Source organism: Suillus clintonianus, assembly GCF_016758775.1.
Source record: "Suillus clintonianus strain FC179 chromosome Unknown DEU56scaffold_115, whole genome shotgun sequence".
In the NCBI taxonomy this organism is placed as follows: Eukaryota; Fungi; Basidiomycota; class Agaricomycetes; order Boletales; family Suillaceae; genus Suillus; species Suillus clintonianus.
This window is the reverse complement of record NW_024539339.1, coordinates 50,463-67,059: the sequence shown is the minus strand read 5'-3', so window position 1 is coordinate 67,059 and position 16,597 is coordinate 50,463. Positions and strand designations below refer to the sequence as shown.

At 50.2% G+C, this 16,597-nt stretch overlaps 4 protein-coding genes across 4 annotated transcripts; 1 reads left to right on the top strand and 3 right to left on the bottom strand.

Moving 5' to 3' along the window:
• Positions 1 to 731: 731 nt before the first annotated feature.
• On the bottom strand, positions 732 to 1,768 carry DEU56DRAFT_72513 (uncharacterized protein). The gene is made up of 2 exons (XM_041347848.1): positions 1,412 to 1,768; positions 732 to 1,359 (listed from the first exon to the last, which is right to left on the bottom strand). The coding sequence occupies exons 1-2, from the start codon at positions 1,577 to 1,579 to the stop codon at positions 805 to 807; spliced, it is 723 nt and encodes a 240-aa protein (XP_041203312.1). The 5' UTR covers positions 1,580 to 1,768; the 3' UTR covers positions 732 to 804.
• Positions 1,769 to 3,249: 1,481 nt separating this feature from the next.
• Positions 3,250 to 4,229, bottom strand: DEU56DRAFT_984030 (uncharacterized protein). Its single transcript, XM_041359980.1, has 2 exons — positions 3,637 to 4,229; positions 3,250 to 3,578 (listed from the first exon to the last, which is right to left on the bottom strand). The coding sequence occupies exons 1-2, from the start codon at positions 4,135 to 4,137 to the stop codon at positions 3,543 to 3,545; spliced, it is 537 nt and encodes a 178-aa protein (XP_041203311.1). The 5' UTR covers positions 4,138 to 4,229; the 3' UTR covers positions 3,250 to 3,542.
• A 5,438-nt stretch (positions 4,230 to 9,667) lies between these two features.
• On the top strand, positions 9,668 to 10,275 carry DEU56DRAFT_760301 (uncharacterized protein; the record flags this gene model as incomplete). The annotated part of the gene is made up of 2 exons (XM_041350415.1): positions 9,668 to 10,058; positions 10,112 to 10,275. The coding sequence occupies 2 exons, from the start codon at positions 9,668 to 9,670 to the stop codon at positions 10,273 to 10,275; spliced, it is 555 nt and encodes a 184-aa protein (XP_041203310.1).
• An 863-nt stretch (positions 10,276 to 11,138) lies between these two features.
• Positions 11,139 to 16,518, bottom strand: DEU56DRAFT_831709 (raptor N-terminal caspase like domain-containing protein). The gene is made up of 10 exons (XM_041354567.1): positions 16,451 to 16,518; positions 13,014 to 16,386; positions 12,844 to 12,952; positions 12,679 to 12,796; positions 12,497 to 12,621; positions 12,231 to 12,448; positions 11,962 to 12,179; positions 11,791 to 11,913; positions 11,534 to 11,742; positions 11,139 to 11,472 (listed from the first exon to the last, which is right to left on the bottom strand). The coding sequence occupies exons 2-10, from the start codon at positions 16,365 to 16,367 to the stop codon at positions 11,444 to 11,446; spliced, it is 4,503 nt and encodes a 1,500-aa protein (XP_041203309.1). The 5' UTR covers positions 16,368 to 16,386; positions 16,451 to 16,518; the 3' UTR covers positions 11,139 to 11,443.
• Between the last annotated feature and the right edge of the window lie 79 nt (positions 16,519 to 16,597).

The following is a 16,597-nucleotide window of genomic DNA, read 5'->3' as shown; positions in this document are numbered from 1 at the left end:
CTGATTTTATATTCGTCAGTACCAAATTGGTTGCAAATTTCGTCGTGTTGCTAATCATGCACGGGTCTTCGCTCTCTTTTCTATTCCTATTTCCCAGCATACTAACTATTGGGAGGCACATGTTGCTAACTATAGCGTATCCCAGGAAGAGGTGTATCAATTTCATATTGTAACTTACATATCTACTACCTGGGAATACAAGATCAGTCTGTGAGGTCCGGGAGGCATTCGTCTGGACAGGGGAAACGACCTGGATATCAGTGTTCGCCTACAAATTGATCACATTAAACCATCACTGTATTCACAAATAGTAAGAACACCTAACCATAACAAAGTAAGTCGATATTGTTCGCCATTTTGCTGTCAAACACGTTGATTTTGTGGTTATAGTGATACGAAACGTTAGGGTCAGAGTGACATTTGCAACATCAGGTAATGAAGAGACAGACTGGCCAGTAGGAACACCTGAGCCAATGTCTACTTTGGCGTGGCCATTGGTGATCTTTGAATGATCCTAGAAGCAAACACCGAGGCAACAACATCAAAAAACCTCGCATTAGACAGAAGATTCGAACTCGTCCTCCAAAAAATGTGTAACATAATCGAACGATGTATATATACGAGTGATGGCAATCATGTGGGGGGGGGGGAGACATAAGAAATAAAGCACGACACAAAATCCACTACATGTCTCTAGTTACTGGTGTCAGCGTCATACAGTATGGTAAATACCGTGGAATTCAACGGCGCAGAGTTCAATAGACCCGTCGCACAACACTAAGTAATGCGCCATGCGCGCTGTGTTCAGTAGATACCAGGTATCAGCCGGTACCTGACTACCTTCGCCCACCTCTCCCACTCGTCTCCGAAAGTTCTCTTCAGCATTTCGTCCTCTTCGCTGACCCTGAACAAGCCGTTTGTCATAAGAAGTATGATTCCCGCTAGCCATGTTACCACAACTGTTTTGACTCCAGGGATATCTAAAACCCCGGAGTGTCTAAGCCATGAATCAGGTGATCCGTGCAGTATCAGCGCGCCGATAGCATGCATAAGACCTGATGTGTAGGATGGATGGCGTACGATCGCGTAGGGTCCGGTTGTGACAATATGATGCCCTTCGCGGACACTGAGTTGGAATGTAAAAAAGCGACCGAGGGTGCGATAACACTGCCGGCGGATGAGACACCCTATGACAGCGAATGCGGTGCCCAAAACGAAAGAGATAGTGATGGGCGTATTACGGATACTTAGACCGACCGCATATTGTGCGATGGCCTGTACCGCGGAAAGAGAGTTGAAGTTTGATGTGCGATAGACAATGGTAGCGATTTCTGCAAAAGAACCAGCCCAGTAATTTGCCTGGCGCATCGCTCCGTAAAAGGGGTTGTAGAAAAGCAATACAAACACTCACCTTCAAAGTCGGGAGCCCGTATGTGATAAGCAGATTGAAGATCCACTCATTAGATGTTTGGTAAACAATCTCTTTTCTCAGGGGGACGTTTGGGGGTGTGAACGTTATTTCTTGCGCGATAGCAGACGAGAGGATCAATGCAACTTTGAGAAAGGACTCCATGTTCATTAAGAAAATTGACCATTTCAACGGTTGTTTTTTATACACGAACACCTCGCTGAAGCCGTATTCGATCCGCTGAGACACATTCTACCAGGGCCGTATACGGTAGTACGGTCACTTCGTGAGTGCCCACTACTTTGTAAATTTCCGCTAAAACTGTGTCACATATTTCGCCAAGAGGCAGCCCCAGCCCCAGACGAATGAGGCATCAGAGTCAGCGTTTTATGCCGTTACATCGTCTGACAAAGGTCAAAAGTGATTCGAGAAGTCACGGGTCAGTACTCACAAAGTAACTGGTGGGTTTTATTTTTGCGGCATATCGTCAGGGTAAGCTACAAAACCCTATATTCTGCAGCACAGCATTCGAGGTCGGTGTTTGTAGCAATTCAAAGGACATGTTGAAATGATGCGGCTATCTCGAAACTGGAAAATCTAGAAATGGTGCTTGCCCAGATTTTCCATTATATGAGGTCCGAGGACTTCACTTTGAGTCGCTTTTGATACCGAAACTAGTCTAGTAGCAGTGGCGAGCGCGAGGTACATCCCGTCGAAGTAAAAGTTGGTAGATATTCTGCAGATAAGGAAACAATTATTCAGAACAAGTAAAAGCTCCGTGTCGGTTGTAGGAGTCGAGTCATGAGCGCAGTAGATAAGAATAGTGAACGGAACCATACCGAAGGTCGAGATCCTAGCAATAAAAAGCACATGTAGTTGTTTCCCTAGAGCCGCGACAACTTGAAGTGGTGTCAATGTGAAAAGTATTAGATCTCCACGAATATCTGAGAAGCAGTAGGCGAAAATGAATGTTGATTGTATGTTGAGAGACCAGCAACGCACTTGCAGCCTCTGCCAGACAGCATCTTGAAACACGGGTTCTGAGCCGCGATCTTTGTGCTGTCCTTGAATAAATCAATAAACCTTAACTTGAATGATTGGCGTACAATGACTGTTTACGTTTGTTGGTTTACTGGCACGGGCGGCACGGCGACTCGGAGAAGCCGGGCCTCGAATTCAGGTTGGTTTGATTTCACCTGTTCAGCTCTTTGACCTGTCCACGGGCCCCGTACCGAAGGATGCACAGTTTTACATGCCAAGGCTGCTCGTGCCAATGTTATCCTTCCCCCATGACGAGAAGGTTTTCGGTCGCCAAAAGCTCACCCATTGAAATTGTTCGATTTTGGTTATCAGGTGTATTCGGCGCCCAGTGGAACTTCCGAAATCCAATTCGGTATATCTATTGCAGCCTCTCTAAAGGGCAAGTCAATTTTTTTTCCTCGCTGAGCACGCAGACTTTAAGCAAAAATGCCCCGCTAAATTTTGTGTCTGCTAACGCGACACAGGAGGAAACATGGAACCACGAGAAATAGCGGACCATTGAACAATGACGGATGTCCTTTGAGGTCACGCCGTCACGGTAAGGAGGATTAACATATGATATGAGCTCTATAGGATGAGACAAGAACCCAACCGCCGTCGTCATGGTTGAAGAAGAAAAGACTTCGACTAATAATGATGCGGTGACCTGCGGTGATGAACCTGACTTGGGCGGGCTCAGTATAGTACTCACAAGATATCTTATCAGGGAATGCTCACGTCAAGACTATGCGTAGCAGATGTGCAGAGCCTCTGAACAGATTGATGGTGGAGCTGGATATTTATGCGATTATGGCTGATGCTGGCTCGCTTGCATTTACCATGATCAGCTCACTCTTTCCCCAAAGTGCCGTGACTTCACAATTTCGTATGCCTGTGACGGGGCGGGAGGTGCGTTTGGTTGGCCTTGGTCTATGTAACATCCATAAGTATTCAGTTGATGCTGTGAGTGGCGGCAGATGGGTGCCAGTGGATGACGATCAGATTTTGTTCATCGATGTGCCCAACAAAGGCTAAGGTGCAATAGTTTTATTGACGGAAGGCTTGAAAAATCTTATTATTTGCGTAGACGCTTATGACTGCGATGAGAAATAGACTATGGTTCAAAAATGTCGATCTGCATTCTCCACCCCTGATATGTTCAATGAGATGGTTGACTTCGTGAGCCGGACAGACAGAAATGAACTCACAGACTCAATTGGAGGTTTGGTAATGATCGCCATCTTCTCCTCGTCCAGTACGATATTCAGAAGGGAGCCACGGCAAACATGGTCGCGGATCATCTCCACAAAAGGGAGGTATGTCGTCACCTGCACGTCCGACCGGTAACGTAGCGATGACGTTGTAGGTTTGCTGGATACATTGTCAATGCTACGCGCCACGGCGGAGGGATTGAAGTCGGTCATGTGTAAATGGAACAATGTACCATTTCCGTATGCGACGGGATACACCCATATAACACGGGATCCTCCAACACCAAACAAACCCGAACCTTCGCCGCTGAACCCCGTTCCAGGGAAGAAACGAGAGTTTTGTGGACCCCAAGATGACCATGGGACTGAGTGGCCGTCTTCTGATGTCACATCGAACCACGTCGGAGGAATATCCGTGAAAAACATTCGAGCGGATATGATAAAAACCGACCAAGGACAGGACCATGTCACCGATATGACTCGATCCCTGCCACACATCGGAACAACGTGATGAGCTCAATCAAGCTGTGCCCGAATATTGTGGCCGTCACAATATCAATTTCATTGCCCAGTCGGATTTGACTTGCTGGGACGAAAACAAAGCGGCGATTGCTTCCGCTTCCTTTATCATCACAGTCATTATCATTAAGGTTCGGGGCTTGCTCCAGCGTGGGGGCCTCGAGGACAAATTTGTCATGAAAAGTATGGCAATAACGGATATATCGCAAACACTACAGCAACACCCTAAACTGCTGGAAATGGTGCGCAATGCCTGCCAGACGGGCGCGTTCTCCCACATCGCCGACCTCGGTGAGTATTTGTGACAGTCAGATAGATAACCCCCTACTAGTATGCTGACAGTTACTGGTAACGCAGAAATATTTCAGATACCCCAAGCACTCTCACTGGTGGTCTAGGCGTCTCGATATATGTCGAACCTGGGCTCAAGCATACTCCATATCTTAGCGCTCGCTGACAGATTTGGTGCAAGTGATTATCAGACGGAACAAACCGAAGTGTATCGAAATTCGAAGCACTGCTGCTAACAAGTCTTCTCACAAAGGTTGCCTCCAACCACAGCAAGCAAATCTGAGCATCTAGCAGATCCGCTCATCATCACCATCTTTCCTTGCCCTCGACTATTGATTTACGCATTCCCGTGCCTGCCCTCATCGTCTCTTCTTGGCCATGCCCCGCAAAGAGGCCGAGGCAAGTACGTCAGCCAGACGGAGAGAAGCGCTGTTAGACTCGCCAGCACGTGTTGCACCTCTTCGAGCGGGAGCGAAGTATCCACCACCATATGGTGCACAGCGCCGCCAGGATGCTCTTTGGGAAGGTGAGCAACAGTATGATGATACATATTGAGTTACCCATCAAGAAGCAGGCGGGAATGAGGCGCTCCCCCCTCAATGGCATCAGTATCAGGTATTGAGCGGCGCAACAAGATATCAAGACGACACGCTTACTATATCTTCACTGAACCGACCTCTACCAGGAGTGCGACTAGGTGAGCGAAGAACGTGCCATTAGGACCAAGGAACTCATGGCTGAATGGCTGAGAATAGATTTCCCTGGACAACTCGTGGTTGATGGATGTGAATGGCACATCTCGCCACTCGGGCGGTCCTACTTCGTCAACCACAACAGTCGGACCACATCCTGGAAGAAACCAAAGCCAGTGCGTCCGGCAGAGAGCTTGGTGCCGGAGTGCATCATCGAGGGTCACTCCGAATGCATATGGAGCCTTGCCTGCTTGGGCACCAGTTGCGATATACTGAGTGCGTCGGAAGACTGTTCGATTCGCCACTGGAAAAGGGACGGAGAGCCAGTAGGAAAGCCTTTGGATAGCGATGGTGGGGGGATAGACTCAATGACATTATCTCCGGATGAAACAATGGTCGTGAGCGGAAGTTTAGACGGTAGACTACGACTGTGGAACATAAGGAAGGGCATCATGGTCGGTGACTCGTGGGAGGGGCACAATGATGCAGTGAGGTGCCTCGATTGGTCCCCCAATGCCTCGGAGATAGCAAGTGGATCGCAAGATGGCACCATACGACGCTGGAATCCGAATACTGGCCGGCAAATAGCGACACCAATAGAGACCGGTCATGTCTGGGTGTATGTGGTCAAATACTCTCCGCAATGCGACAAATTCATGAGCGGCGGTTCGGACGGTATAATCCGCGTGTGGTCCAAGGACGGGCAGTTGCTCATCGAGATCAAGGGACATGATTACTCGGTGACGTCATTGTGTTGGTCTAAGGACGGCGCATATATATTCTCCTCAGGCGATTGCACCATCCGAAAATGGCAGTTAATTGATGGAGAGGAGCTCGTCGTTCTTCGGGGTCATACCAACATTGTCAGATCCCTGTGTCTGGCACCTGATGAAGGCCATCTTGTTAGCGGATCGAATGACTGCACAGCTCGCATTTGGGACCTGAAGACCAATCAGCCAGTCGGAGATCCACTCTTACATGACGACGTAGTCTTAACTCTTGCCATATCCCGTGATGGACAATACATCGTTAGTGGTGGATTAGACGCAAAAGTCTATGTTTGGAGCATGGAGGCAGCACTCAATCAGCGGGGTGGCAACCAAGTTGGCGTGCGTACTATGTGCATTGGCGCCTCAACACGTTTCTAACGGTTCTGGTTTAGAGCGTGGATGATGCCAATGCAAAGCCTGACGCGAAGTCTAAGGCAAGTCAGCCCTGCTCCTCTTCTCTTTCCCACTCGATCTTACCTTTTCCTAGAGGCATCCAGTGCGACCGAGAGAGGTGCGCCTATCAGTTGTGATTAACCTTGTCCTTCGCTCATTTGTTGTTCAGCACTTTTCCTCACACCCAATTTTCTCCAAACAGCACGCGAGTAACAAAGGATCGGCGAAATATGTTAGTGTTGCTTTTCGTTCCTGAACTCTTTCTCGCCTGACACTGATATAGGGCAAAGACTTCTTCGCCAACGACACAAATCGCGCGCCAGCTCCGCCTGCGAGCCCATCAACTGTCCTTCATAGTTTGTTCGGTTCACTACGTTTCCGTACTCGACCTCCAAATTCACCTCGACTAACAACGCGCGAGCCCCGACATTGGAATTTCAACTTAATTCCTGTAGGAATATCCAGACGCACCGTTGATGTACCCGCTGCTCGTGATGAAGACGTGAGTTTTCTCGCCGTCACTTCTCCTTCATTCCATTGAAACACAAAACACAATGCAGAGGTACGGTATTGTCCCTGAATCTGACGCGGAAGCTGCAGCAGCTATGCAACGCACGAATGTCAACGAGGCCGACAGTTCAACGCAACCAGGTCAACCTACGCCGGTGGTACAAGGGTCCCAGGGACGACCAACAGAAACACAAGCCCCAAGTGGTGGGACGGGAGACCCGTCTTATGAAGTTAACTGCTGCGGCTGCTGCGGATTTTTCTTTGGTCGCCGTCATCCCACCTCAGATCGGTCCTGAGTTCATTTGCTAGAAGTCACTCCATGTTTTTCTCTTCTCTTTCGTGTGCGTTTAGGCGTTGTATCTCACCCCTAGCTCGTTAATTGTATAACTCAAAGGACAGGAATGAATGAATGACTCACCGAAGCACATCGTATAATTTAGTTAAATGAAAGGAAATTGAGGATATGGCAGCACAACTCCTCTGGCATATCTTTGAAGGTAGCCCTTCCAGAGGGCATTTGTTCACGACAAACAGGACCGGATCCTATATCCACGATCGAGGATAGAGGGGTGTCAACGTCTGGCGGGTGATGTTCTGACACAGGTAAGGTAGTAGGAAGTGTATGAGAGACCAATAACATGGGCCCCCTGCTTGGACAACTGTCGCTATTAACACGACACTCAATTCGAGTCTAAAGAGGATGAGAAGGCTGCGGCCACCAAAATTTGACAACTCACTTTTTTTCTATCACGCAGCTTTTGTGCTCAACTTAAAAATGAGTGGATCTTATCTGAGCTTTTTATCGGGTTGAGTGATGGGGGCTGTGATAAGAATGGTTGAAAGGAATTGACAACATAACTGCCAACATTTCTACGGCGTACGAATCCCTAATTTGTCTGTGGCTGTGCCCCGAAGAGATGAGGTCAATATTTCGGACACGGAAGATACAGTGTCATGTCAGTCTGACCGGATAAAACACTTTAAATTTGTTATGGTACACGTGTGTGAAGCTCGTTACAAAACAACACGATATATCCATGCATACAGTGTGAATTGGCAATACGTCCACAGGAACAGGCGGCCTAGGGTAATTCGGTGCGTATTTCTTCAGGATCGTGTGGATATTGTCTTTAAACCACAGCGAAACTGTGGTAAGACTGTCGTGGATCGAGCGGGGAGGGAATGAGCGGGGCCACATCCCGCGGAGAGGCTCCTGGAGAAGACATTACGCTAAGCTGTCGACGATATTAATATTGAGCTGATGCAGTCGGAGGACGTCGAGGAGAAAAGTTGGCTGGAACTGAATGGACGGGCGGGCGGTTGACTTTATAGTCCTCAGCGATGGATTTCAACTGGATATGGAATACTAGACTTGCCTTTCTGGGTGCGTCGGCGATCGCTGGCATCGCAATTGCCAGTCTGTGGATATTCTACGCCGACAAACAGGAGGACCAGAATGCAAGCCATCCAAAAGAACGACGTCCAGAAAACACCAGAAATGGATCGAGGGCCTTCCCGCCGCTAACTCCCATCATAGCGCAGAATCGTGCCGTTGAGCCCAGGAGATTCCAAAACAAGATATCTCCGAGTCTAAGTATTGCACTGTGGGCAGCCGGGACTACCAGACGACTGACTGTATTCAAGAATGGCCGGCGGCGTCATGACCTAACATTTAGCACTGATCGGGACGTGGCAGTGACTCGACATCCCACCAGACGAACGGGCAACGCTGATATGTCCATACTAGTGTGTACAAGGTTGTGAAGCCTTTCCAGCCGATGGCAATAATTGTCTGCATAAGCATAACACGGGAACCGCCAGGTTCATTGAAGGTATAGGTGCACTCCAAGGAAGTGCACACGGAGTCTAGATGCGGACGCTCAGGGGATAAAGCCAGCCGAAACTTGACCAAAAAGATATGGTGATTTTGTTGGCATCGGCCACCGTAATGATACGATGAGGCAAAGAGACAGCGACCGCAACATCCTGCAGAGAGTCAACGATGAACGATTTCAGCAGCCGGTTTTAAGAAAACAAGCTGTTTTGGGGCCATATCCGGGAGAATTTGATATTTGTGTTGCAGTCCCGAATGAAGAACCCCTCCCCTCTCAGATTTCAGCACCCACCAAAGCCCACATTTCACAAATTGTTCGTGTGTAATAAGCGGCCCTGGAATATGTGTGGAGACACCAGCGACCCCTGCTTCAAAATAATGTTCATATGGAGCTCAGACTGCCATCAAGATGTTCTTGAGTGAATACATCTTTCTGGAAACCCCGATCGAGTCCATGGCAGCGGTCTCGGTGAAGGCCTGTGCACAAAGTTCAAGCTCGTATTGAATGTGGATAGAATTACAGCTCGCATCCCAAAAGGTTTTGCGGGTCTAGCGTAAGCCAGAAGTTAGCCCAAATGGAAATATGGAACTACGGGAAATAACGGACCATTGGACAACGATAGAGATCTTGGGGGGTAAGATAATATAACATATGAGCTCCGTAGGAAGTGACAAGAACCCAATCGCCATCGTAATGGTAGTAGAAGAAGACATCCAAGTTGTAGAATTTAGTGCCCCAGTCAGTAATTAATCACGTGATTACGGTACACGATCGGAGTTTCCTGTTTCGCGCTATCTTGGGTGCAGTGCCTTCGGTCGTGACGACATTGGCCACTGGCAGTAGCCTCCTTGGTAAAGCTGTGAGCTAATTCTAGTTACTTATCATCCTCTTCAAACAATGGCCAGTGGCCGTGATGCCCTGACCCTCAAGGCAATGCTTCCGCCGCCGCCGCCACCGTGGGACATCGCTTCCACCTATCTATATAAGTGAGACACTGTCCTTTAAGCTTCAACCCTTCATGTCTACCACATCCTCCCAGAAATCCCCCCAGCAATCGCATGAGACGATGAACAATCGTCTCACCGTAATCGGTGCGAAGGATCAGCGCGCCTACGAGCGCGCTAGGCACCAGACAAAGGAGCGGCGGGAGCATGCGCAGGTGAACGAGCGCAAGGAGAGGGCGGCCGCGAGAGTACGAGCACCGGCGCTCAAGGAAGTGCACGTCAGCCGTGCTGCCAAGAGGGCCAGCATGGAGTTCTGGGATGGCGACGAGCCTGACTCTCGTCCTCTCGCTGCATTGGGACGTCCCGTTAATGTCGCACCAGTGCCGAGGAACAACTCTGGTTTCTCCAAGATGGCGCTTGCTGATTTCGTGACGTTCAAGATCAAGAAACTATCCAAGGCGCGAGGTATGGTGTTGCAAGATCCATTCGTGACAATGCTGACTCGAAGTTCTACGTAGATGTCGACTTTGAGGTCCTCCCGCCTGTCCGTTCGGTCATTGCTCTTGATGACTTTGGACACGAGATCGAGATCAATGAGCCTTGGGAATTCATATCTCTTGCCCCCGAATCCCCCACTTGGAAGGGCCTGTCGTACGCTCAGGCCGCTGCTTTGACGCTTTAGATTATGCCATTGCCTTTGGACATTTGATTAATATCATACCACACCCATTACGACTTAGTTCATTCCTTATTTCATTTAGTACGAACTCACTTTATATCTTTGAGCTCCGCGTCGTATCATCGTCCTCGTCCTCGCTAATTCTACTTACTGGACTGGACGGTTTATTTGGAATTTGAGGGATTGGTGTTGGATACTACCGTTTTGAGTTCGCCGAGGTTGTCGGTGCTACCAAAGGTAAAGCCGAAATTGCCCCTTGAAGTATGTTTCGATGTGACCAGAAAGCCTAGGTAAGCTTATCAAAGTTGCGATCAACTGTCATGACAAAGATACACCAGTCGACTAATGGGACGATCTGATGATATGGCGCAAGCGACTAAATTATGAAGAGCTCGTGCATTTAGTCGGATTACATACGGGCAAAAGATGTGCCTGTCCAAATCTGCGTCAGTATGTAGAAGGGCAGAATATATTGCAAGCTCACGTCTGGTCAGTTGAATGAGGGACTTACCGTTGAGAGGAATGCTTGAATCTGCCAAGAATGTATACAAACGCTGCCTGGAATAATCTCCGGTGCCAGGCTACTGATGGTTATGTTTAATACACATGTAGTACCACTGAGGCACACCGGTGAAACATATATCGGTCTGACGAGAAGTACGAGGTGGCTCCAGAAGGGGGAGACGGTGACGGGGAAGACATAGGTAAGGAGATGGCAGGGGATAAATCAAATTCAGGTGCGGTCATGGATTGCGATACGGAAGGTTGGCTCCTAGATGATAGCAGTTGTGAACAGGTAATATAGCTCGGCGCGCAGATTACTTGCGGGAACGTGTGCAGTCAGAGTCAGGCATTGTCGAAGTTCACGAAAAAGTGGAAAATCGCCGTCGTGAGCTGAGTTACTCTGAAGAACGAGTTTCGGACAGAAAGAGAAGTGATCTGATTGGAGTATTTGGGGATACACGAGGACGTAGTGGTAATAGTTAAGAAAGATCTGATTATCGAGACGCGTTAGTTGAACTGGTCACGTGAGAGACTTAAGAACATTTGTAAAAGAATGGGCGTTCGTAAGTCCAGTGACTTACAGAAAGCAATGAAAATCAGAAAAATGCACAGGGTCAATATATAATATGACGATGGTGAGCGAGGTGTGTGCGTGCACAAACAATCTTTAAGTGAGTTTGCATCCGGTGATTTTGACTACATAATGTGAGGAATAGTTAGGGGTTTTGCTCGCGTTTGAGTAACACTTGCGACGCACCAGAACCATCCGGCTGTCCAACAGCGTACAACATCTCCATCGGGTGGAACGCGAAAGACGTATGCCTAGGGATATAAGGCGATGGCGGTCGAGAGGGATACATGTTCAGGCCCGTCAGTAGGCTCAGCGTGGAGAGCGGCGATGAATCTGAGATAGAGTGTACCATGAGCCGCTGGTGTCTAAAGTTAGCAGGAGTAAGGGCGGATGTTCTGCAACATAGTCAGCCAACCGCTCTGCTACACAATGATCGCACTCACGTGGCAAACACGCCCGTCTGTGAATGCACATCAAACGTGGACAAGCCAGCATGGTGCAAGTCCCAAGCTTGAGCTGCTGTATCAGAGCCTCTTAAATCCCATAGACGGACTTCGCCAGCGAGGCTGCATTTATGTGAGCCCCATTGCATATACTACACAGCTTGAGCTCACCTGGCCGACAAGAACTGACCGCTGATGCGCGGATGGTATTTAACATTCTGTACCCATGAGTGATGGTCATGATACGATCTAACAATAGCATCTTCTTCCTCTAATCGACGATCGAAAACTTTGACCAAGCCATCGGCAAAGCCAACAATGAACGTGGACGACGATCCCTGATCGGACGTGATGGACGACACAGGACTCTCGCAATTCGTATCGAGATCCTTTGAAAGCCGTGAGTAATTAGTCTTCACTACTAGGCACTGCCCTCTCACCAGGACTTGGGTCTCCGTGTGGGCATCCCATACTCGGATGATACGAGAGTCGCCTCCGATCAGCAGCGTGCCACCCGATTGTTTCCAATCTAGTACAAGGCCACTGCCTCTCCGCACCTGGATCAGATCATGTAACGCACGGAATGAGCTGACCATCTGCAGCGGACCCTGATTCAACGTGGGGTCGTAATTCCGGTACAGACGCACGATTCCGTCGGCTGCGCGAATAGTAGGTGTTTGTGATTACAAAAGAGTGAAGTACTCACCTGCACCAGTCATAATGATTCCCCCTACATCCTGATTGATGATGTGTAGGGACGTAATACTCGTGCCTTTAGGATTACCATTGCAGAAGTAATTCAAGCGCTTGCGTTGCGTCCAATCCCAAACACTACGATATGATTGCGTCAATAGGGTCATCTCAGCACCTAATAAATTACACCCAAACCTGATCATGTCGGTATCATTCGCGATAACTAGGTGGGGGTCGTACGCGTGCATGGCCATGCACAACGGATGACTATTCACGTGCAGGTTAGCCACGGGACGATCCCATCTCGAGCTCTCTACGCAATGTCAGGATGCGCTCATCATATTGAGACATATCACGCACCAGCAACTATTGCCTGTGTCTGTGTCTCCGCGATAACTTGCTCATTTCGCTGCTGCCTCCACACTTGATAATTGTACTGCACGCTTCCTGGCTCGTCCGCCTCCGTTTGCTGCAACGAGCACAATCAGTATCAAGATCTAGAACTCGCGAATGTAATGTGGCGCACGTACCCGCATCTGTGGCTCCGTAAAGTATTCGCAACACCATGCAAAGAACGAGCTCTTTAGGGGCAATACGTCACGCAGCCCGTTCCCGGTCCCACAGCCAAGCGGTACATTGCTGACATTCGAGTCCATAGAAAAAGTGCTCTCGCATGGACTGTTGAGGCCACCACTGGCACTGCCTCCTCCATGACCGAGCCCTGAGCCCGCAGAACGTCGTCCATGTGCTCCTCCCCGACGTCGTGCTCGCAGACGCACCATATCCTCCTCCACAAGCGCCTCCATAACATGTGAAGGTAGGAAGTTGGCAGTTCCTGCGATTGGCGAAACAGGAGGCGAAGTCAAGTCTCTATCCCGTGACGGCGTTGGCGGACGTGAATAGGGCGAAGCGTACTGTGCGACGTTGAGGTTGGGTGATGGGGGCCGCGAAGCAATGAGGGCGTCAGAACGGGAGAGCGAAGATGGTACAGGGCTTGGCGGGGCACGTGATTCATCATTGCTGGGGAAAGGGATGCTCCCGGCAAAATGACGCAGTGTGTTGGCGAAGGAAGACGTACGCCGGAGTGTATTTGATGGACGGGACAATGCCGGTGAGGGCGGGCGTTGCATCAGTGGTGAGCTTTGTGCCGAGCCCGCGCGTGAGTGCACGCCGTTTGCACCAGCGGGCTTGTAATCCACAGGTAGTGGTGGAACGAGGTTAAGCTTCGCAAATGGTGATGCGAGGAGCAGAGCAAATATGTAGTCCATCACTGTCTGTGCGAGTGTCGCGACCTCGTGGTATGGGTCGATTGTCAACTCCATGAGCACAACGAAAATTGTAAAGAAGCTTGAGAGCAACACCCGATTTTCTTCCCTCGCACCTTCGTCGTCACCAAATCCGTCCAACCATTCAGCAAGTGCCTGAGCTGTGACCTCTTCTTCTACATGGTGAGATTGGGCATACGGGTCACCTGCACGCCATCGCCGGTCCTCTTCCCAGTACATCCACGCGCAAACGACAAAGTGCCCACGCCATTCGCGCACGAGGCAGCTTATGAGGACGAGCAGCTCCTTGCGTACCATCGGGCTTGCGTCATCCCTCACAGCAAGGGTAGCTCCAGTTGCGACAGCCACCTCCATCCTGAAGTGAATGCGCTCTTCGAGCTGATACTGAGTCCCAGTGCCACAACCACCTTGACCTTTGCCTCCAGCCGCACCCATGAAAGTTGACAGGGCGTACAGGACTGCGCTTCTGACTTCAGGCGAGTCGTCGGATAGCATGAGAATGAGTTTGTCTTGTATCCCACGATCGACACCATAGACTTTGACCTCATCATTGGAGTCCCATATTTGCGCGATGCATAACGCACTCCACTGCCTCAGCAAAAAGTCGCCCTCTTCTAGACGCTCGGAGCAAGCGTCGAATACCCTTTCGCGCCAGCATGCCATCTGGCCGTTATAGAAATCTCTTGCGACGGCACTGAGAATGAACGCGCACATGGCCTTGTGCTCACTGCTGTTTGGCAGCTCGTTGTCTTCCTGCGTCGCTAGCACATTCGCGAAGTACTTGAACCCTCCCGTGTTGAATAGGTCGACCTGAACACTGGGATCTACTGCGAGGATGCGCGCCCATATGAAGATCAATACTGGGCGCAGGTCCTGGCCTGCGGCTTGTAATAGCTTGGATATGTATGGGAAGATACCAATGGTAAGTACAAGGTTGACGGCCCATGGTCCGAGGTCCACAAATTGGGAGAGGAGTATCAGCGCTCGAAGTCGATGTGGCTGCGAGAGCAGCACTTGCAGGACGATGGGGAGCTGATCGGGGGGCTTGCGCGGGACAAGATCAGCATCGGGGGCGGTGGTTCCGTTCACCACGTCAGGAGTGTCACAACGATCCCCACCGTTCTGGAGAGGTAGGGAAAGAGGACCACGCTTTGTGAGTGCTGAGCCACCGCGTGAAATCCACACCTCGAACGCAGTGAGCTGGTCGGTAAAGAAGCGACTCGGGATATACTGATAGGGTTTCTCGGTGTTCGGAGCACCAGAAGACCCGCGCTGGCCTATGTGTCCTGAGCGCGCACCTGTGCCAGTAACGGGACTTGGAGGACGACTGCTGGACACGCCCGGCGTCGTCTTCGCAAGCAGCTCAGGCAGCTGGCGCAGGCATGTGTCTAGAGCTAGATCCCATGCTGCCCAGAGTTGGTGCGTGTTTGTGGCTGGAAGTGGAGGGTGTGTGTGGGGGGTGCAGTGGTAGTTCTTCATGATGCGCTCTGCGAGCAAGAAATTTCGGAAGAGACTTGCAATGAGAAGGTCCGAGCGGTACAACCGCGTGAATACGTCCCGAGGGAACGTGGTCCACGCAATGGTGTCTGTAATAGCGGTGAATATCCAGTTGAGCTCGCCGAGAGGTGTCCGACGGTCCTTGAGGTCTCCTGGTAGCTGCATGACCATGTCGGGGGTGATGTTGTTAGGGAGATGGTGGGTCATGATGAAGTATCGCAGTGCGATGTCAATGGGGGAAGTCAGACATGACGTGAAGACGTCTGCTGGCAACTCTGGGCATGTTGGAAGTTGTTCATGGGAAGCACACGCGGCGAGTTGAAGGGAGTTCATGTACGGCTGCATGCCGTCTGCGTAGCCCCCACGGGTGGTGAACGCATCCTGATCCCGACGTTCAGCGAATGTTATGAAGTTGGAGAGCAAGTGCCCGGCAGCGCTGCAATCCCAGATGTACACGCCTGGGCTGCCAAGCCAGGTCTGGACCTCCATGAGCGAGACGGGAATGTACTGGGTATAATTCCGGTTAAAGCACCAAAGCTCCCCGCTGGGGGTGGGCTTCGGGACGCCGTGACCGTTGTAGTAAAAACAAACTGTTTCGTCTTTCGCCTGTTTACGAAGAGTGATGCAGAAACGGCGGAGGTCCTCATAGGAGGGGTCGAGGATGGGTTTGTAAGGAATCTTGAGACTCAGACCTTCAAACTGGTGCTGTAGGTTAGATCCAATGGCTTCGAGAGCCTTATGGGATGGGAGGGAGTGAGGGTTGACCCAGCACTCGAGTGCTGCGCAGGGATTAGTTTTGATGATATCTGGGGGGTCGACATCAATGTTCAGGCAGAGCACGAGAGCAGCATTTGCGGTCTTGAGCTTTCCGGGTGCACTTCCTCGCCATGGAAAGAGACGTGCTGAAGATGAACGAGGGGCAGGATTACCACATGTGAGATGACGCTTTGCAGACCAGTATGGAATGATTGGTGTTGGGTCAGGCAAAGTCGCATCTGATGCTGTTCGTAGTCCATGAGCACCATTTGTTGTGCGCGTCGACGATGGATCGGAAGTTGAGGTAGAACCCCAAGCGCGCTCCGTGAGGACATCCGAGCCCATATCTGAGCCCTGTCGCTCCCTGAACCCCAGGAGGTCTGTAACTGCATCATGTAATGTAGATAAACATAGGAACTAAAACAAACCTTGGACATTCCGACCGTTTTGCATGAAAGTGGAGTAAGTAGAAGCCTTCAAGTACGTGATAACAGATCTTCCTCGTTGCCCGATACCTTCGGTAGGTTCGTGGTCCATGGACCTCTTGACACGTGACACATGGACTGTTTCGGTGA

Excerpts from the sequence above, each read along its gene's own strand:
- DEU56DRAFT_72513 (XM_041347848.1), bottom strand. The coding sequence starts at position 1,579 with ATGAACATGGAGTCCTTTCTCAAAGTTGCATTGATCCTCTCGTCTGCT. Across the intron at positions 1,360-1,411 it reads ACGGGCTCCCGACTTTGAAG|GCAAATTACTGGGCTGGTTC; the intron begins GTGAGTGTTTGT and ends GCGATGCGCCAG.
- DEU56DRAFT_984030 (XM_041359980.1), bottom strand. The coding sequence starts at position 4,137 with ATGTGTGGCAGGGATCGAGTCATATCGGTGACATGGTCCTGTCCTTGG. Across the intron at positions 3,579-3,636 it reads CCAAACCTCCAATTGAGTCT|GGGTGGAGAATGCAGATCGA; the intron begins GTGAGTTCATTT and ends TGAACATATCAG.
- DEU56DRAFT_831709 (XM_041354567.1), bottom strand. The coding sequence starts at position 16,367 with ATGGGCTCGGATGTCCTCACGGAGCGCGCTTGGGGTTCTACCTCAACT. Across the intron at positions 12,953-13,013 it reads TTACGGAGCCACAGATGCGG|CAAACGGAGGCGGACGAGCC; the intron begins GTACGTGCGCCA and ends TGCTCGTTGCAG. Across the intron at positions 12,797-12,843 it reads GACACAGGCAATAGTTGCTG|AGAGCTCGAGATGGGATCGT; the intron begins GTGCGTGATATG and ends GACATTGCGTAG.